General features: G+C 54.9%; 1 protein-coding gene across 4 annotated transcripts in view; it reads right to left on the bottom strand.

The window, feature by feature from the left end:
* The window catches only part of NAP1L4 (nucleosome assembly protein 1 like 4), a 44687-nt gene that overhangs the window by 10555 nt on the left and 12917 nt on the right, over positions 1–21215 (bottom strand). For 3 of the 4 annotated variants that reach the window (XM_039235393.1, XM_039235392.1, XM_039235391.1), the window contains exons 3-11: positions 15565–15595; positions 14709–14767; positions 11334–11433; positions 9636–9777; positions 9097–9183; positions 7629–7760; positions 6832–6903; positions 2136–2275; positions 883–1028 (exon numbers count right to left, since the gene is read on the bottom strand). In XM_039235393.1, coding sequence (XP_039091324.1) covers positions 883–1028; positions 2136–2275; positions 6832–6903; positions 7629–7760; positions 9097–9183; positions 9636–9777; positions 11334–11433; positions 14709–14767; positions 15565–15578 — 892 coding nt within the window. In that variant the 5' untranslated portion in view covers positions 15579–15595. Of the gene's footprint in view, positions 1–882; positions 1029–2135; positions 2276–6831; positions 6904–7628; positions 7761–9096; positions 9184–9635; positions 9778–11333; positions 11434–14708; positions 14768–15564; positions 15596–15976; positions 16080–21215 lie in introns of all 4 variants that reach the window. The other variant, XM_039235394.1, reaches the window with a different exon arrangement.

The raw sequence follows: 21215 nt of genomic DNA, 5'->3' as shown, positions 1-21215 counted from the left end.
GTCGAGCCCCGTATCGGCCTCACTGCGGTCGGCACGGAGCCTGCCTGAGAGCCTCTGTTCTCCCCTCTCTCCCCTCTCCCCACTCGTGCTCTGTCTCAAAAATGAACATTTAAAAACAAGTAAGAATAAAAACAGAGGTAGGATGTGTCATTTACCCACCACAAAACATGGGTGCACAGTTCAGTGACCCTGGCCCGGCTGTAGAGTGACACGACCCCACCAACACGGTTTCAGAGTCCCAGCAGCCACCTGCCCAAACGGAGTCCACTTAATCTCATTCTAACTTTATTCAGTTGCTTAACACGCAGTGTTAAGAAGACTTCCCGGGATGGGGCGCCTGGGTGGTTCAGTCGGTTGGGCGTCCGACTTCGGCTCAGGTCATGACTTCATGGTTCATGGGTTCGAGCCCCGCATCAGGCTTGTGCTGACAGCTCAGAGCCTGGAGTCTGGTTCAGATTCTGTCTCTATCTCTGACCCTCCCCTGCTCACGCTGTCTCTCTCTAAGAAATAAAACATTAAAAAAAATCTTAAAAAAAAAAAAAAAGACTTCCTGGGAATGCACTGCCTTTCAGAGGGAAGCCTTTAGCTCACGCCAAGCGCATGCAGGTGGCTGCCCCCGTGGCCGCAGGGCTCTCTCAAACCAGGAAACCTAGGAGCTGAATGTACAGCCGTTCTTACCCCCACACCGCACGCACTGGCGTCCCGGAGGCTCAAAAAAAACCCCAGAGAGAGGCCAGGCCAAACGGCAAAGGCTGAGCCCAAAGCGGAGCGGCTCGCGCGCTCCTGCACCTCAGATGTGGAGAAAACTGTGTTTGTGTGCATTTAAGCAGGTCGTGGGCCAGGACGGAGGCCGTCCGTACGCCCCCAACACAGCCCACTCACCTTTCAGCGGGCTGAAGAAGTTGAAGAAGGAGTCGTTGGGGACTTGTTTGGTGATCGTTCTCACCGTGCCTCGGCCCTTGTGTTTCTGCTTTTTCTTGATTGTTTTGACTGTGACATTTTTTCCTTTCTTCCAGTCAATAACACACCTGCGGAGACAGACGGCTGTCGCACACATGTGCACCTGCCGCGGAGCCCCCGCAAAGTACGGCTACGTGCCCCGCCGGCACCAGTCTGTCAGAGCAGCCCACCCGCCGGCCCCGTGCCCAAGTCCGTCCAGAGGTCAGCGACGGCCCGTCTGCCACCGCCCGGGCTCGGTGTCTCCCTGAGACATTCCGTACGTTTTCTGTGACGAAGCCCGGTCAACGCTGGGCTAAGGTGTCTGTACGATGCTCACGAGTTGTCCCCTGCTGCCTCCTGACCCCAGAGCACAGCTGAATTAACCCACTCAAGCGCCTGAAGTCCCCCAGCAGCTAAGCAAGCAGGACAAGCTGGCGGAGAGCGGCAGGGACTGGGGCGCTGGCTGCTGGGGGAGCCCCGCGGCGGGTGAGCCTGGCCGGCTCCCTAATCTTCCCATCCCTGTGCTCCACAGGCAACCCCTGGCATGTGACTAGCGTCTTCCCTGGAAACTGCTCCCACCATGACGGCCTGGCCCTGGGAAAGGATCTGACAAGGTCACTGTCGCCATGCGAGCCCAGCAGGGCCTTCGTGAGGCTCAGAGCTGTTGCGTGGGGAGACCCAGGGTGAGCGCCTGGTTCTAGCGACGAGGGTCACAGTTTCAGCTCAGAGACAGAACAGACCACAGGACCGAACTCCAAACCAGCCTTCTGGTGATCCCGGCTCAGGTCGCCAAGGGGCTCGGTCACGGCTCAAACCACTCAGCTGCCCCACCAAGAAGCAGCAACCGACCAACACTGCTCTGCCCCGACTCCTTCACTCACTGAACACGTAGCTGCTGGGGTGACTTAGTTCAGTGACGACAGCCTCGCGCCGGGCACTATGGGACGGTCCCTCCTCCGAAGAGGAAACAAGGCCACTGAGCCTACAGGCCAGCACACGTGACCTGATGAAGGACACACTTCCCAGAACAGGCCATCACATCCCCAAACACAGAGACTATTTAACTCAAATCTGTCCACTGGGCTTTTAAGAAGATGACAGACTTTCTGCTTTAGGCCCAATTCCTCTTCCTTGCAAAGCTCTGTAACTCGGCTGCTTCTGTTTCAGAAAAGGAAGCTGAAGCGGCATCTCCTTACCCGTCACAGTCGACTATTTCGGGGCCTTCAAAGGAGAAGGGATCAGCCTTGTCTGGCTCCGACTTCATCTTGTACGTTTTTGTCAGCACTGAGTTGGTAAAGTAGTCGTTGGGCTCAAAGTGGAACTCTAATACAAAAGACTGAAGACAAAAACTGGGTGAGCACCGCCAGGAGATACAGGCAACTGGCGACAGACCGCTCGGCCCGCACGGGGTCTCCTGAACCAGCTCCGTGCTGAGCGGACCACCACATGCGGAAACCGCCACCGCACAGCTCAGCAGCGGCGGCCGCGTGGCAAGGAAAACTCCTGTTACGAAAAACACGAGCACGGAGTTCAGACGAATGACAGGTGGGAGGCTGCGGGCCGCACTGCCGCCCCCGCAGAGCGCATACATCCCTGGAGGGCAGCCCCCCCCCCCCCCCGCCCCCCCCCCCCCCCCCGGGACCACTCTCCTGAGGGATCCCAACTTCTGTCTGCTGCCCCTGGCCCACCCACTCTGGTGCGGGGTGCGGACGGGGGAAACCAGGTGGCGGCCCAGCCCCCTCCTTCCGCCCTCTCCCGGCCGTGCACAGGGGCCAGACCCCGTGGGGTGCGAGCGCACTGACGGGGCCTCCTCAAACCACACCAAGGACAAGTTCATCCTTTGTTCACAAAGCACTCTATAACCCGAGATGAAAAATGGACACAAGCTGTGGAGAGAGGAGCAGCACGAACAGTCAAGCGGCCAGGAAGAAAGACCTCGTTGTAGTCCGCATGAAGAGCCCGGCACATGGGACACCAGGCACGCTCGTGCACCGCAGATGCCTTTACAGGGGGCCCTCCGGCAGGATGGCGAAGTTAATAGAGTAAAATAATCTGCCCCAGTGATTCTATTTTAAGGGATTTATTCTATTTAAGAAAGACACCTGGTTGGGGCGCCTGAGTGGTTCAGTCAGTTAAGCGTCCGACCTCGGCTCAGATCATGATCTCACGGTTCTTGAGTTTGAGCCCCCCAGCGGGCTCTGTGCTGACAGCTCAGAGCCTGGAACCTGCTTCACATTCTGTGTCTCCCTCTCTCTCTGACCCTCCGCTGCTCACACGGTCTCTCTCTCTCTCACAAATAAATTTAAAAAACATTAAAAAAAAAGACAGACACCTGGATGGATGCATCAATACATGCAGACGCTCACCTCAGCCCCATCTTAAGGAAACAGAGATAATCTTGGTTAAGAAAGTTACAGAGACTGTCTACAAGACTGACTCTGGGTTCTAGACACTTCTGCCTCTAAGTTCTGCATGCTTTTGGGAAGTTACTCAGTGTCTCAGTGATTCTGTTTCCTCATCTATAAAATGAAAATAACAATCTTCTCTCTTTCTCTCCGGGATGACTAGAACAGACGTTATGCAAGTTTATAGGCAATGCTTGCTAAATGTTAGCTATTTCAATTTCCATCATAATGGCATAATTATCAAATAGAAAAAACACAAATTAAAAAGACTAAGATAGGGAGCTCCGGGCTCCTGGCTTGTGCAGTGTAAGACTCAATCTCAGGGCTGTGAGTTCAAGGCCCACAATGGGCATAGAGATTACTTTTTAAAAAAAGCAACATCTTTAAGGAAAGAAAGGAAGGAAGGAAGGAAGGAAGGAAGGAAGGAAGGAAGGAAGGAAGGAAAGAAGGAAGGAAGGAAGGAAGGAAGGAAGGAAGGAAAGAAGGAAGGAAAGAAGGAAGGAAAGAAGGAAGGAAAGAAAGAAGGAAAGAAGGAAAGAAGGAAAGAAGGAAAGAGAAAGAAAGAAAGAAAGAAAGAAAGAAAGAAAGAAAGAAAGAAAGAGAGACAGACTAAAACCAAACCATTTCCATGAGGAGAAGAAGCAAACCTGACCGAAGAAAGAAAGAAAGAAAGAAAGAAAGAAAGAAAGAAAGAAAGAAAGAAAGAAAGAGGGACAGACTAAAACCAAACCATTTCCATGAGGGGAAGAAGCAAACCTGACCGAAGAAAGAAAGAAAGAAAGAAAGAAAGAAAGACAGACAGACAGACAGACAGACGGACAGACTAAAACCAAACCATTTCCACGAGGGGAAGAAGCAAACCTGACCGTCCAGAGCACGAGTCACTGGTCTGGGGGAGTAAAGTGTAGCGAGAATATCAAACGGAATCCCCCCTCTCCCCGTGGCCCGACCCCCAGGGCTGACACCACCACCCTAAAGGTGGGGGGCGAGCACCCAGTTTGGAGGCTGCAATCTAGCACTCAGGTCTGCTGGGGGGGTGGGGGGGTGAGGGACAAGCACAGCTGGACACCACACGGGCTTCCTTACATCTGCACGGACCACGGTATTCCTCTTCGCTCTCTGCCAGCTCCTTCCCTGCCAGCTTCCAAAGCAAGTGCTGCATTCCTGGTCCCTGGGTTTCCCTCCCCTCGGCCGGTGTTCTGTCCACCATGACCCATGATGGGGATGAATCAGGAAAGGGTTCAAAGGCCGACAGAAGACGGCCCAAAGACGAGGCCACGGCAATCACCACCCCCCTCCACAGCCGAGTCAGCCGTGCATACGCAGATGCTCCATCGCACTTGCTCCCACATGTAAACTCACACCTCGCACCTGCCCAGCGAGGTCCACACGGCTGCTACGGCCCGTGCTAGGCTCCCACAGAGACACCCAGGAGCCGCCGCACCCGGCACCACCCACAGCTCTGCTCTAAGCTTGCAGTGATTTCAAAACAGAGACACGGAAGCACGAGGACCACACGAGAGCGCGTGCAAACACCACCGGTGACCACACAAGAGCACGTGCAAACACTACCGGCAGCAGAGACGTAAAGCGAACCACCTCTGAGCCAAAAACGTTCCTCTCCTCTGACCCAGCAAAACCGCGCGGAAACGCATCTAAATGGAGGAAATCATCAGGACTGTAAACAGAAGGCCTGGTTCCCGAAACGCTGATCCTGACACAGCCCTTAGATGGGGTGGCGGCACCTCTGGGCACCACCTGCGGCTCAGCCGCCCCCGGAGGCGGGCGTGACTAGTTCCCACCGAGGCGGCTGTGCCCGCACAACCCTGTCCTGATGTGCCACCCCCTCTGCTGCGATGTCGGCGCGGGGACCCCGGGGCGGAGGGCGGGAGGTGTGTCCCGAGGAGAAGCAAGCACACTGGCCGCGCTTCATTCCGAGGCCGGGTGGGTTTATTTTTCTAACTTTAACATGTAAAGTATTTCATACTTAGTTTTAAAAAAACGACTCTGCGGAAATGGAGTGTACAGCTGAGCTACTTCCACTAGATGGAGAGCTTACCGCTTCCCCGTACTTCCTGAGTGTTCCACAGCTGGGGGGAAGTAACAAGGGAAAACTGACTGGCTCAGGTCTCCCAACACTAGGCCTCCTGTCTGTCTATGAACCACCGTAGGACATGGAGGAAAGCCTCAGACAAGCTGAGAAAGAAAACAGACCCAGAAAATCACCAAACAGGTATCTAATAAGAACAAAGGAAAAAAAACAAACCTGATCCAGAGAACAGATATTAATCAATGGAGTCTGGGTGCACCAGGTGACTCAGTCAGTGACTCTTGATTTCAGCTCAGGTCATGATCTAACGGCGCCTGAGTTCAAGCCTCACATCAGGCTCAGCACTAATAGTGCAGAGACTTCTGGGAGTCTCTCTCTGCCCCTCCCCCTCTCTCCAAATAAACATTAAAAAATAAATGAAATCCAGATGACTCACAGATGAGAAAATGTTAGGAAAGAACTGAGAGGATCTTAAAACGGCGTATGCGCACCTGGCAGGAAGGCGGGTGGGGATCAGACAAATCTAAGCACTTGCCCGCAGACCGCCCCACGCAGCCTCCAGGGGGCGCTGTGGTCAAGCTTCCCCCCAGGCCAACGGCAAGGCCCAGGGATACAACCAGCTAAAGCCGGTGCAGGAGGAAAGGGGCGCCGGTCCCCCTGCCCCTCCCCTCCTGCAAGGCGCCTGCAGGGCGGAGAAGCCCCAGGTAATGACACCAGCCTCCGTCTGTGGCCTGGGGCCAGCACCCTGTGGCAGGGATGGCGAGGAGCCGGGCCCCGGGCCCCTCTGCACGTTCCCCCAGACCCACAGCTCCAGGCCGTGGCCCCAGGCCCTGAAACAGAGCCACGAGCCGGTCAGTCACGTGCCGCTGGAGCTGCTACAAGCACCGGAATGGAGCCCGTGGGCCATGGCCAGACTCCCAGGCCACGAGCGGTGCCTCTGGCAGGGCCCACTCGGGGGGGGGGGGGGGGGGCCTTCCTCGGCGTGCCTCGTCCTCTAGGCATCGGCGCCTGGGGCTTTAGGCGAGTGCTGCCCGAGCCCGAGGACGCCCCTCCCACCCTCCACCACACGTCAGAGCCTCGAGAGCCCGGGAGACGGTTAGGAGAAAGACGACGTCGCCCCAGCTGGCAGGGGACAGGCCAGCTCAGAAAGCAGCGCACGGCGCAGCGGACCCCATGGCAGAGGAGCCCACTCCTGCGTCGGACTCTCGCACCTGCCACGTGCAGCTGGTGGCCTGGATGGCCTGTCAGGCTGTGCGGCACTGCTGGGCGAGGCCAAGGAAGGCCAGGTGAGAACCTTCTAGTTCTTGGTGATCGGCTCGCTCGGGACCACCCCGCAAGTGTGTGGCCAGGTCTGGATCTGCCACCCTGGCTCCGGGCCCCTCACCCCCTCTGCGGCCTGACCCTCTGATGCCCAGCAGGGGCCCCGTCAGTACTCACCATAGGCTGCCCGGGGTCTGAAAACTTCACTTTAATATCCTGCAGGTGCTTCAAGATCGGCTCGTCGTACTCCTAACCGTAAAGAGAAGAGAAAGAACTTTCTAGCGAGACTTTTCAAAGCAGCAACATGCATAGTCGAGTCCCTGTTGCACGCAGCCCCAGACGCGGGACCCGCACCCTGCTGGGCTCTGTGCTCGTCAAGCGGGAACTCCTAGGAAGCCACCCAATCTGTTCACCGACCACAGCTCTCAGCGATGGTGGTCACACGCCATCTCTCCGGCACGGGGTGCTGGGGGCCATCGGTGCCAGGAGGAAGGGCGAGAGCCCCACTGCCTGCACAGTCCCACAGCTGCCACCGCCCGCAGGTGTCAACCGCCACTGCCGGTCCACATGTCTCCAAAGAGAGAACCAGAAGAAACCCCTAGGTCAGCTACCGACCTTGCGAGCCACCTTCCTGGCCTCACAGCTCCCGCTGTTGCACTTGCAGTATGAGGGGGAAGCGGCTGGAGTCTGTGAACGGCATTCTGGGCTGAGGCGGCAGACTATCGGGGGGGGGGGGAGAGGCTACATACAGGTCTTGGCTCAGCCCCAGAGCCGCAGGCCTTCCCAGGAGCACCACAGTGGGAAGGGGGGGCTTCCAGCAGTGACACCCCCTGCCCGTGAGGCCAAGGCCACTCATACGAGTTGCTGGTCACAGAAAGGGCCTTTGCACCTACCACGAGCTACTGAGCACTCGAGGGATTCACACGTGAACAGCTTTTAGACCAGAAGCTCGCTTTGAGGGGCCATCGGCTCACCTGGACTAACTCACTCAGCATGTCTACGTTTCTGAAGATGGTAAACCAGAACTCTGGGATCCCTTTGGGGTCTGGCTCCTCTGTTGCGGCTGCTTCTTTCTCGGCGATGACTACTTTGTTTTTCACGTCTCCCTAAGAAAGCAAAGATGCAAACGGCCACACTTAGCCCAAAGCAACAAACTTACAAAGAACTCAATGGCTTAACGCGGAAGGTAAATCCCAGAATCCTGCACTGACTTCTACCAGAAACAGCTCTTTGAGCCTGCGTCTCCAAGACCCCCGTGCAGGTCATGACGCTAGATGTCTCTCAGAACGAAGCGCTCCAGGCACTGCGCTCGGATGGAATTCCATGACAGGACCGCACGACAGGGCGCAGCGCCGTCCAACCCAGGAAAGGGGACAACCACCCACCACCAGATTGAGACCCCGGTCCCCTCAGCAGCAGAGAATGGCCAAGCAGTGTCCACATCCAGCAATAAGGAGGTGGCTGTTAACATGGGGACAGAAACTCCATGCAAACATCAGGGAGGTGACGGACAGGTTCCGTGCACCCTGAGGGGGTCTTTTCTGACATCATGGCTCGGAGGGAGGGCAGGCCCAGGAGGGTCAAGCACAACACTAAATGGGACCACTGGGAAGTGCAAAGGCTTCTTCACATGGGATTCTTATGTGAAATGAGCACGAGGGGCTTTTTAAATTAACTGAAGCCGATTCTCCTTGAGCAGTAAGGAAGCCACTCACAACCATACTCATCCGTAGCCACAGCTTCAGCCAGGCCAGGTTCTACAAGAGGTTTGAAGATCACAAACGTATGGCTACTTGTTAAGACTAACACACACGTCAACACAATTCCCAAAAAACTAACACCGCGCGGATAAAAGACACTTGTTTCCCAAACAAAGCCAGGCGGACAGTCAGCCACGCAGCACGCTGCACCTCAGAGTCACCCTGGATGAGTAAGACCCGTCCCCGGAAGGCTGGGAGCTGGGGGTGGGGGGTGGGGAAGGCACTGCGTGCACCACGGCCACTTCACTGTCACTGCTGGGCCCCGAGCAGGGTGGCTGGGACGTGCGGCGCACCCTCCTCCCTGCCGCGACGGTGCAGTGACTGCTGGCACTGGTGTCGCGTCCCTCCCCCCTGCGGGAGGGTGCTTTCCTCCTGAGCGAGACTTCTGTGGATGTTCTGATTCCTGTCCACCCGACGCCACGTCCCAGCGCGCTGCCGTACCGAGTGGCTCCCACGACCGAGAAGGGAGACCGTCTAGTTCGCAGCTGTAACGGACACCAGGCCGCCGGCCACGGGCCGCAGAGCAATTCCAAGGAGCAGCCTGAGAGGGAGGTGGCGCCTTCAGCGAGGAGCCCCTTTCATGGTGATGTTACGACGACGATTAAAAACCGGTCAAAGAGGCACCTTCTTTCTGACAGCACTAAGCCGGAACACAAGCTGCGCTCATGAAAAAGACACTCACGGCCAATTTATCCTCCTCCTCGTTCTCGCTGTGCCACTCCGATTCCGCGTCCGTCGGCTCAACATCGCCGGTGACGAACTCCCTTCTCTTCGAGTAGAAAGGAGACCTTGTTAGTTATAGCAAGTTATTCGGGAACCCAAGAGTTAACTTTGTAAGTAACGTCTATGAAAAACCCACGAAAACTGAATGCTTTCCTAGCTTCAGAGTCTAGGGGAGCCTAGCGGTTTGGGTGGTTGAGTGGAGTCTGGCTCTTGGTTTGGGCTCAGGTCATGAGCTCACGGTTTGTGAGTTCAAGCCCCACATTAGGCTGTGCTGTCAGCGAGGAGCCTGCTTGGGATTCTCTCCCCCTCCCCGCCCTTTCCCTGCAGTCTCTCTCTCTCTCAAAATAAACACACACACACACACACACACACACACACGATTCTAAGCTTTAGGGCTTAAAGAGTAACATTCAAGGATTCATCACTAGGTAACTGTGGATGTTTTACCTAAAGTTAGATTTGAAATCCGTGAATGAAACGTATGCGCAAGCCACACACCTTGTCAAAGAGAGGCTGGTAGAGCGCGGCGTACTTCCTCTCCAGGTCGTGCACCTCCTCGTAGAACTTGGCCTCTATGTGGGCGCACTTCACCTGCAGCTGTTTCAACGCATTGATTCTTCTTTTCACTGCTTTGGGTAAACTGAAACGGGATAAAAAAGTTAAACATCCTTGTGCCTGCGAAATAAGGCAGAATGCTTTTCAATTTCCTTAAAATAACTTTAGCTTTCACAGAATTCACACCCTTACCACAGAAAAGGGCTCCTAAGTATCATTAAAGGACAAACACCCCATCGAAAAGAAAGGGGGGACGGGCAGAAGCGGACAGAGAAGCCGCGCTTCCGCACACTCACAGCCCGAGGCGAGGCGGTGGCGCTCCCGCACCGAGGGAAACACTGGGCACGACGCAGACAAACGGGCGGGTTCCCGTCCAGAGTCAGGGAACTCTGAGCTTCCTTGCCTCCCGCTACTTTTCTATATTCTAGTAACACTTTAGTTCACATGCATTACTTTCATAAACAGTAAAAAAATCAAACCACAACCCCTTTCCAACCCATCAAAATGAGGTTTACCCCGAAGCTCCTGGTCCCCACCACAGACCACACAGTCCCCTACGGCACCACCCCCCCCACCCCGGGGCCGAGCCCGGCCACTCCTCCCTTCCTCCAGAAAGGCCCAAAGGAGCTGCCCTTCCTTCAACAACAGTCCCAGCTGCTCCGATGCACAGCACTGTTTAGAAAGTACTGGAACAGCCTTAAAGATCACCAAGGATCCCTGCTGCCACACCCACAGCCATCTCGAGGAAAACACCCTCCATCAAGACCCCTAACTCCAGTCCCCTTTCTGGGACTTCCACCAACAGGACAGGAAAGAGGCGCAGCGAGGACCCAAGGGCACGGCATGCATGTAAACACCTTATTTCTTTCATGCACTAAAAAAAATTTTACGTAACAATTTTTAATTTTTTTAAATTTTATATTTGAGAGACAGAGTGAGTGGGAAGGAGCACAGAGACAGAGGCAGAATCCGAAGCAGCTCCAGGTTCCGAGCTGTCAGCACAGAGTCCAACGCGGGGCTCGAACCCATGAGTCATGCGATCACGACCTGAGCTGGAGTCAGATGCTTAACTGACCGGGCCACCCAGGCGCCCCTTTCTTGTGCATTAACCACACAATCACAATTATTTTTAAGTTTCCAAATCTTCCTAACGGAGTAAAAACAACAAAACATAGGAAGGGAACTGGACCCCGACACCCTACAGCCAGCTGTCCTCCGAGCAGCTACGCTAAGTGCAGGCTGTGCCCGCAGCAGGCACTCTCCGTGCGGCATGGCCAGCCCGGAACGAATTCAGGTCCATGAACCCTTGATCCTACCGCGCCTGCTCCCCGTGAATGCCGGCCCAGCCCCCCGCGGTCTAGCCAGAAACCCAGACCCCGTCGGCGTCCCCGAGTCCCCTACTCCCAGGCAGCATCTGCGGGAGCAGGGAGGGGTGGCTGAGGGAGCCGCAGGGAGAGGCGGTGCCCCGCCCGTACAGGCCCGGTGCTGGCACACGCGGAGCCCAGGGGCTGGCCGGTGCCTGGCTCCCAGCACCCAGTCCGCCCAATGGGAAAGATGCTTGTTCCTACTCTGAGGAGCCAGGAGGTCGGTCCCTTCCCCTTCCCCGGAGCTGCACCAAGGGCCCGCACACGGCATACTCACGTCTCGATGTAACTGGAAGGAGTGTGGGAGACGTGGTCAAGCCGCTCCTGTAAAGCTGCCAAAACCTGAGGATTCTGCATCACCTGGTCGGTGAGCTTTTCTGTCAAGGGGTAAAAACAAGGCCAGACAAGTTGAAAGACGCGCACCACGGAACACTCTCGACACATGTCTACTTGGCTTTGCTTCTTCACGCGAATTTCTAACCGTAGCATGTGGCTTCATAAGCACATGTCCTGAAAATACTTAAAGTGAATTTTAAAGGCGCTGGACACCCTCTGTTAACCGCCTGAGTGGTTAGGACCCGCTGCAGGGAAACGACCCGGAGATCTCTGGTTCTCACTTCAGCTGTTTAAGCCCCAAACCTCCCCAACGAGGACAGAGTCATTTCCCAGTTTAGGGACCTGCCACCTTGCCAACCACGCCTGCCGCCCTGCCATCCCGGGGGCACCCAGGAGCCAAGGACAGGCCTGAGGCGACTGTCCCTCAGAGAAAACCAGCCCCGGGAAGCTCCTGGTACGTCCAGATGTCCCAGCGTTTCTGGGCCGCCACCCTCACCCACCCTGCCCTGCCCACGCCCCCTCCTCCACACGGCCCTCCCTGACCACCCGCCACCACACTGCCCGTCCGGCTCACACACGTTTGTACTATTTCTGCTTTTTTTTTTTTTTTAATATTTCATTCATTTCTAGGAGAGAGAGAGACAGCGTGAGCAGGGGAGGGTCAGAGAGAGAGGGAGTCACAGACTCTGAAACAGGCTCCAGGCTCTGAGCTGGCAGTCAGCACAGAGCCCGACGCGGGGCTTGAACCCACGAACCGCGAGACCATGACCCAAGCGAAAGTCGGACGCTTAACCGACTAGGCCACCCAGGCGCCCCTGTACTATTTCTGAACAAAGAAACGAGACACCGAGGTGGGTCTTTCACGGAGCCGGAACCAGGGGCCGGGGCAGTGCTGCTGAGTGACGCCCTCTCACGGACGCGGTCCGGGAAGCCGAAGCACTCGCCTGACTCCGAAGGCGGCCCCTACCTAGCGGCTCTCCCTGCCTCCTTCCTTGTTATTTGAAGTGATCGCTACACCCAGCGTGGGGCTGGATCTCACAACCCCGAGACCGAGAGTCACATGCTCCACCCACTGAGCCGGCCAGGCGCCTCTCTTTTTATAGGCAAGTGCTGCGGGCAAGCGAAAGACACCACGTAGGCAGCTCAATTTTAATGTTTTAATTCTAAACAACTGCCACCATGAAACACTGTGTGTGTAGTTAATCTGCATAGTGGTACACACAGCACTGTATACGTGTACAATGCGTAAACGCCACATGCATACACACACACACACACTATACACACACACACACACACAGACACACACACACGTCTACTCTAGCTCTAGCCACTGAAAGGCCTGGAAACAATGACACCTACCATCTATGTCCTGTTTGTTGTTTTAATGTTTACATTTATTTATTTTCGAGAGAAAGCGCACACGCAGGGGAGGGGCAGAGAGAGAGAGAGAGAGAGACGGACACTGGGAAGCCGGCTCCAGGCTGCTGTCAGCATAGAGCCCAATGTGGAGCCCAAACTCTTGAACCGCGAGATCATAATCTGACCTTAAATTGGATGCTTACCTGATTTTGGTTTAAAAATGTCCCTATAATCTGGTTTTAAGATGTATCTCCCTACTAAAACAGGCCCCCTGACACCCGGTAGATTCCAGGCTGGAGCAAGGGAGGGACAAGGAGAAAGGGAATACTGCTCAGCGCCACAAAGCTACGAAGTGCTCAAACTGGGGGTGTAACAAGAGGACACAGAAGTCACCCTGAAGGGACCTCCGCGGGCCAAGTGGACAATTTACACACCAGTGAGGGGGACGGCAACTGATGAAACAGTGGCAGAGAAACCTGGGGCCACAGGAACACTGAAATGGGGGTTGGGAGAGTAGGGAGCGAAAACCCGTCTTTTTTTGTTTTTAATATTTATTTTCAAAGAGAGAGAGAGAATGAGCCAGGGAAGGGCAGAGAAAGAGGGAGAGAGAGAATCCCAAGCAGGCTCCATGCTATCGCACAAAGCCCAATGTGGGGCTGGATTTTACAAACCGCGAGATCACGACCTGAGCCAAGATCAAGAGTTGATCGCTTAACCAACCGAGCCAGCCAGGCGCTCCGACGGTCTCAGACAGGTGTGACACACAGCAGGACCTGGGCGAACACCTGTCTGCCACCACCAATGTCACTCCTGAGTAAAGGATCATGACCATGCCTCTTGGAGAACACGGCACCCACAGGAGAAGCGACCTATCAGGACCCTCACAATGGGAAGGGCTGCCAGGCTCTGCCGTAACCGAGTCCTCAATCTGAGCACTGACCCCGGTCGCAGCCCAAGGACACCGCCCCGCACCACGTCCCCGACGTGGCAGTCTGAATCTAACGGGGAGGAAACCGCCTGACCCACCCAGAGCGTGGATGCTCTACATGACAGCCAGGGCGCGCGGCCCGCTGACGCGTCACTACAGCAAAGGATAAACACGTGGAGGAAGGAAGGAGACAAAACTGAATTGGAGACGGGACCCCTGGCCAGTGTCGGACTCGGGTGTGGGCGGCTGGGGGACCAGAGCTGCTGAGAAGCGCAGGGACACAGGAGCAGGACGGCCAGCCCCCGGCGCTCGGCTGCGGGAGCCACGCTGTGGTAATGGCCATTCAGCGTGCTTTTTAGGAAATTTACACAAAACTGTTTTAGGGGAAAAAGTCAGGTTATCTACAACTTGCTTTCAAAAAGTTCAAGGGGAAAAAAGTACAGATGTAGAAATTTTAAAATTGAGGAGAAAACCCACCTATGAATTTACAGACCAGAAGAATCAGGGAAAAGAAGGACACAAATGGAAAGATCGGTCCCTGGGAACAGCGCCAGCACTGAGTGGCAGCACCATGCGGGTCATCTTGCTTCTGAAAAGCCTCGAGTTCCGATCAGAAAAGCTTTAAATGAAGTACTGATTTTCAGGGCTCCTGGTGGCTCAGTCAGTTAAGCGTCTAACTCCTGATCTCGGCTCAGGTCATGATCTCACAGTTTACGAGTTCGAGCCCCATGTCGGGCTGTGTACTGACAGCATGGAGCCTGCTTGGGATCCTCTCTCTCCCTCTCTCCCTCTTTCTCTGCTCCTCCCCTGCCCACGCTCTCTCTCAAAATAAAACACTTAAACTAAAATAAATGAAGTACCCATGTCCAGTTTAACTACGCTAATCGCCCCCCCCCATCTTTGAAGCATGGTAATCCTGGACGTGTACTGCTTGTATCATCGCAATAAATGGTTCAAGAGCGGAAGACGCTCTGCTCTGCATGCAAACTCTCCAACTGTCACCTTTTCCACGGGTGGCGCACTGACCTGTGTTACTCGCATTTTTAGCAGCCTCCAGGGCGTCTGAAGGAACACCATCTGAAAAACTAAGACAGCACGTGTGGTAAGTGTTACGACCGACATTTTTCTTATCTAACGTATGAAAAGTGATCTCTGCAAGGGCCCGCGCTGGGACAGGACACAACTATGGACGCTCAGCTTTTATCCTTGAGACGCCTTCCCGTTATTAAAAAAAATCCTACCATTTAACACCCCCAACCCACCCGCCCACACCTCACCCCGGAGCTCTAATTTCCAACCCTGGCCAAAGCTTCATAGTTTCCACTTCTACACAGGCCTGCAACCCGCTCCCCACCCTCAAACTAAACCCACTAGCCAACCAGCATGCCTGCTACAGCTCGGCAGGCCACTCAAGGGGTCAAGGAAGAGCTGCCTTACCGAGTTTTTAGGACACGATGCCCTTGGTGGCTCTGTAAGCCACAGAAAGTATCCACAAACAATTAAGCTTCCCTAAAATAGGCGGATAGTCCTCAGAGACGTCTGGCCACAGCTCCTCACTTAACACTAAACCACGCTGAACACTACCCAAGACCTTCAGAACAGGCCATGTGACAAAATCCTTCACTCGACGCCGGCGGCCGTGCAATGGGAGGACTCCACGTGGGAGGCACGAAGGCTGAGGGAGCAAGACGACCACTTCCCACATCAGGGCTTCTCAGTATCAGTTTCTGAGACGCTTCCCCCATGAGATGCAAGTTTTCATGGGCTCAAACCCATGGGGGGAAGAGCCATCAGCCAGAGCCAGGGCTGCCGCTGCTCTCGGCCGGCGGCCTGACTCGTGCGCCACCTAACCCTGACAGCCTGCAAAGTCGTCTCGGCTTACCTGTTATCTGCCATCAGAGCACTCTGACCGCCTATGAATTGAAAAAGAGTTGTTACAATTAACATTAAACATTCACAGAGAACTTTCCAGTGTGTCCGTCATAGCGGCCGCCTATGTGAGGGAGGGTCTACCAGGAGGGAACTTTCTGGGGGGATGGAAATGTCCTAGATCTTGAACAGGGTGTTGGTTTCTTAGATAGAGACAACTTGTCACACTCACCGCGTCATACACTTAGATCTGTGCGTTTCAGTGTGTGCACATTTCACTCACAAAAAAATTCTTTTTGGTGCTACAATGACCAGACTTCGGAGGAAGACTGATCAATTCTCATTTGCCTTTTCTCAATATTAAGCTTTGGCAAGAAGGACGTGTAGTTATGCTAAGCCAAGTATTCTGGAACCAGTCAAAGCACCTGCTGGTGTTTAGACGGTCTCGCACGCTCTAGATCACAGGAAGACACTTCAACCTTGCCTAATTCCCGTGTCCCAGGACTCCCGCGCCGCGGGTGGTGCTGCCTGCGTAAACACAGGACAGGACGTCCTCAGTCCCATCCCACTTTCAGAAGACACATATAACAGAGAATTATCTTCAAATCAGGTGACTTTCTACCCATAAATATTAAAGCTGGGTTCCAGGATGTTACTCCTTAAAAAGAACTCGGTACTGATAAAATTTCAAAACCCTTATATGCACAGCTAAAAAGAGGTGGTGACACTCCTTAATCTCAGACACAGTTAACACACTTCAGAGCTGAGGGAGGGGGCGGAGGGTTGCACACGGGTTAGCTGCCCACCTGGCTGTGTTTTACTCTCACGAACTAGAGCAAAGCCCGAGCGCCGCAGTCACAACGCTTCAGGATAAAACAAAACAGCAACAAAACACTTTGTATGGAAGAAAAACATGTGCAATTTATGATCTACAAGTGTTCTGCATTGAACTCAACTGTGTTTTTCTTAGGTGATTTTGGTTCTGCAAATGCAAAGCAGAAGGAATTCAACACGTGCCTCAGGGACCGGCCACAGCCGCCCCCCGCCTCACAGTCCCCACACGTTAGTGAGTTTTAAAGACCCTTCCATGGTCCCCACCATCTTCCGTGGAGCCCACGGTCACTCCAGAGAACCGTGAACCCCGCCCTTCCTGGCCGTCCCCGGCGCCCCTGCTTCCCAGCAGCTCACTCCGGGGACACGGGCGTGTGTGCAGGGCCCGAGCTTGCATTCCGCGCTCCCACATACTTGATGTGCAGACCAGGGGACAGTGCAGATCCTAAGATTACATCTAATGACCAGATCCTAAGAGCTGACGTGCCCGGCTACCAGGTGCCAGCTGCGGAGTCCTGACGGTTTCCCTATGACACGCCTTTGCTCACGTCTATCTGAATGTTCTCGCTTGTGTGACTGCCCAGGGCCCCGATTCTTTACTTATCCAGCGACAGCAGGACTTCTGGGTTAAAGTGTATGAACGGACACCCACATCTCCCGCCAAGCTGCTTCTGCACAGACACTGAACACACCTTGGCCCCACCATGTGGCAGGCACCCCACTGGCACCCCACACAGGCCACATGCACACTAAGCGCTGGGAGGGGCTCGCTCTCCAGAAGCAGCACCGCCAGCCTGGGGACGGGCTCCAGTTCGTACTCTGATCAGTAACACCCGACCTGATCCTAACACCTCGTACCTTAGCGGGGGCCCCACATTGACAGGCGCTTTCCTACATGTTACGCCCGCACCAGCTCTGCCAGGGGGCGAGCTCCCCAGCGTGTGGGAGGACACGGAGGCTGGGAAACGTGAACCAGCCGACCTGAAGTCCCCCGCCGGTAGGACGCGGACTTGGATTTGTCAACCTAAAAGAAGGGAGATAAACCGAGGCAAGTTCCAGAACCAGAAAGAGAGCCTGCCTGGGAAAAGTGGAGGAACTGTAATTCAAGAGCTACAGGGGAGTCTGCTGAAGGTCTAGGGCGCCTCCTTTTACGGGCTGAGGAAAAAAAGGACAATTGAGTCGGGAGCCACGCAGCACACTCGGCGGCTCCCATATGGGGAGGGCCTCCTGGTACACACTCGCTGGCGGGCGGCCGTCTGCGTGGTCTGTGAATCCCACGTCTACAGGAAGCCAGCCTGACTTGGGTCCGCCATTCTCCTGAGGACGCACGTGCGACACTCTCCATGTCACAGCCTTTGCTCCCGTCTTACGCTGTCGGACATCCCCATGGCCGCCTTCTCCCACCAAAGGCTACGCGGACAACCGATCCGTGTGGGTGACTTGCTAAGTCACAGATGTCCTCAGGCGTGAGTGGAGGGGGCCCATCAGACCCGAGGAGGACCATCCACAAGGTCTGTCCTCAGAAGAGGGACACGGCAAGAGGACACTAGGCCTCACTCGAGTAATGTTCAAGAGACGGGGAATCTCAGCCATGTTCCTCCCAGGTGAGCTGCAGGCTAAGTCATGGAAAGGAAGAGAGCTCCGGTTTGTACCCACGGCCGGGAGGAAGGCCTCTGCCCGATACAGGACAGCACACTTAACTGGGAGCGTCATACCCAGGGCCTGAAGTCCAATTACGGCTACTGGGTGGAAAACCTCCTCAACCAGTTTCTCCCGCTGCCCATTATTTATTAAGCTGAAAATGTCCCAGGTCCCCAGGGCCTGGCTTATTGTAGTTCACAGTCTGATATTACACTGCATTATGTGCAGTGCTGAGCCATATTCCCCCCAGCGTGTTAACATAAGAGCAGCGTTCTTCCCCAGCAGGGCCCCGGCTGCTCCCTGCTACAGGGGACGGTCCAGGACCACCCTCTGTGACTGTCTGTCGGGGTTGCTGACGTTCAGAATCACTACCAGGAGCAGTAAAGGCAGTGCCACGAGCACGATTCTGAACTGCCTCTGTAAGTTCTGCTGCGGCAACCCGGGAGAGAGGCTCAGCCAGGCACATCCAAATCCCTCTCCGTCTGCTACTGGGGACTCGTGGGCACGCACCCCAAACTCTATCCATCCCTGTTACCATGTGCTCTTTTGAGACAGCAGGGGAGAAAGAAAAGAAAACACACGAAAAGACCCCAGACTGGACAGGAGCGGGAGGCAGGGGGTGTTCCTGAGCCCCGAACGGGGGGGGAATGATGCCCCTAGCACCCCTTCCAGGAGGCGGGTGGAATATAGAGAGGTTTCTGCCACATAGAAAGAAATACTAGTGTTTTCTGAAGACGGGGCACTAGGCAGACCCTACTGCTAGGTATTGTTCCCCGGAATGAAAACTGAGACCTCATGATCAAGAAACACGATCACTACACAGAACCCGTGGTGACTGCTTAGCGCCGCGGGAACGGTCAGGGGAGTGCCTTAAGCTAGAGAGCGTGTGGGTTAACAAGCGATGTGACGGCTGTGGGTGAGGCTCCGACGGAGGTCTGGGGGTCTCCCAGGGAGAAGGTACGCTCAATTAAGTTCCCACCATTCCCTAGATTTTTGATCAGTTCCCCATGAGGTCCCACTGAAAGGACACAGGTCAGCCTCCCACTCCCAGCACCCTCATGTTGTCCAGTACTCTCCCCCGCCCCCGAGACGCACTAATGGAGAAGACCTTAGAGTCTCCCAGATTCCAGTGGGGAAGGTACCCACAGTCCTCTGGGTCACGCGCCGCTGCACAGTCTCAAGCGGGTACCGGGAGGCGGCCTCAAGTTCTGCCAGTCCCGTTACTGTTTGTGAAACACAGAGAAAAGTCTTGGGTAAACACACGGCCTTGAGTGAAGGGTATTCCTTTACAGGTGAGGGGCACCCAAGGGAATGCTGTGATGTCTGGTGCCAACTTGCCAGAAGGGAGAGTGTGGACAGCCCCACAGGTGCCCGCAGCACGCCCTGCACCTGTGCGAGAAAGCTACTGTCATCCTATGGAAAACGGCCACGCCACATTCAGGTTTGTCACCAGTGTTCGCCCCGCTGCAAACCCAACAATCAGAGGCTGGTGAGATCAAAGAGTTTCTGTCAGGTGAGAACAAAGGAATGTGTTCCAGCCAAGGAGGGGTGGCAAGTAGGCCAGCGCAAAGACAACCGCAACCTGAGGCCGGTGTGGGCTGCTGACCGACACAGAAGGCCGGGAACGGGGCAGCTCTGCAAGCGTGGCCCGAGGGTCCCAGGAAGGCTGTCCACCTCCAGCGTCGTGTGCTTCAGTCCTTGAAAATGTTCAGCTTTAGGTCACCGGTTGGGGTGCAGGTCCACTCGGGCTTTTGAAGACGGCACATGTGACCCCAGGACCATGGCGGCACAAGGGTGCGTTGGTAACACCTGGAAGGCGCCCTTCCATCGAGGCTGGAGTGGATCTTTCCGGAGAGGCCTTTTCTAGCAGATGAATTCACCTGGCCGTTCACTGTGACGTCTGACATCTTTTGTCTCTTGGGAGCTTGCTGTGGAAAGATTGTTCTACCACAAGCACGATGATTCCTGGTGGATTTAATTAACGCTTACAAGACTAAAGTATATGCCCTTTCTTCACTCGTGGGTCAAAGGAAGCAGAAGCTAAATGCACGATCTGTCCCGTGATTACTTCAAAAGGTGAGAGTTTATAAACATGGGACGGAGTAGACCTAAGATTTAGAAGACCCAACAGCAGTACTCTGGGCCAAGGTTATTTGGAGGGCTTCGACGAAGTTAGCAAACTGGATCGTTCTTCTAGAAGCTGGACCAGTGCTGCAGGACAAACAGTGGAAATAAATACTGTAGAACCGGCCAGTGGCACAGACTTGTCCAAGAGCCTGTCCAGTGACGTGGGTCCCCTGGCCACCACGGTGCTCCCCAAGCAGGAATAACCTTTGGTAAAAGGACTGTTTAGCTACAGGAGAGGCGGTTGCTTTTCCACATGGAAACGCTTCAGTCCAATGTGAAAAAATGGAAGTATCGCTTGAACATGTTCGTACCCGTGAGGTGGGGCAAGTGCAGGACTCATCTACCAGGCCCTGAATGGTCCATCGGGTAAACCACACTTCCTGGGGCGGTTCTGACAGGCTTCCCTGGGCTGAACTCAGTTGGGACAGGGTGGGACACGCAAGACAGCACTTTCTGTGGCCCTGCTGGTGTCTCCCACCAATGGTGATCCACAGATGTGACATTTCTCAGGGGACCAATGGTTAAGTCAGGCACAGGGCTCAAAAAGGAAAACTTTAGACTTTCTAGAAGGATCAGCTTATTATTGGGTCCAAACCAGAGTCCCTTTTCTTTGTGGTACCCACAGCCTTTAAATTTCCAACTCTGCTTTTCCCTTTCAGAGGCCGGCTGTTGTACTTCCCTGCTTCACACCTGAAGTCCCCACGGGGGCTCACCTTCCACGCCACGACAGAGGTTTGGTCAGCGGAGCTCAGGATGGTGGCACTTCTCACAGGGGCATCAGTGAGGTAGATTCCTTTGGCTTCCAGTGATTCAGACTTGCAACACCCAGCATCAGCCAGAGCTACTGACGGCAGTATGGCGGCCAACAGATTTTGGACAGATGAGTCATTCTTTTTTTTTTTTTTATGTCTAAGTTAGTTAGCGTATAGCACAACAATGATTTCAGGAGTAGAATCCATTGAGTCAACCCCTACGTATAACACCCAGTGCTCATCCCAACAAGTGTCCTCCTTAATGCCCCTCCCCCACTCACCCTCCCCGCCCCACAACCCCTCCAGCAATCCT

Source organism: Hyaena hyaena, unplaced genomic scaffold, assembly GCF_003009895.1.
Source record: "Hyaena hyaena isolate Hyena2069 unplaced genomic scaffold, ASM300989v1 scaffold_98, whole genome shotgun sequence".
NCBI classification, from domain to species: domain Eukaryota; kingdom Metazoa; phylum Chordata; class Mammalia; order Carnivora; family Hyaenidae; genus Hyaena; species Hyaena hyaena.
Note: the sequence above shows the minus strand (reverse complement) of the source record. Positions and strands in the feature narration are given on the sequence as shown.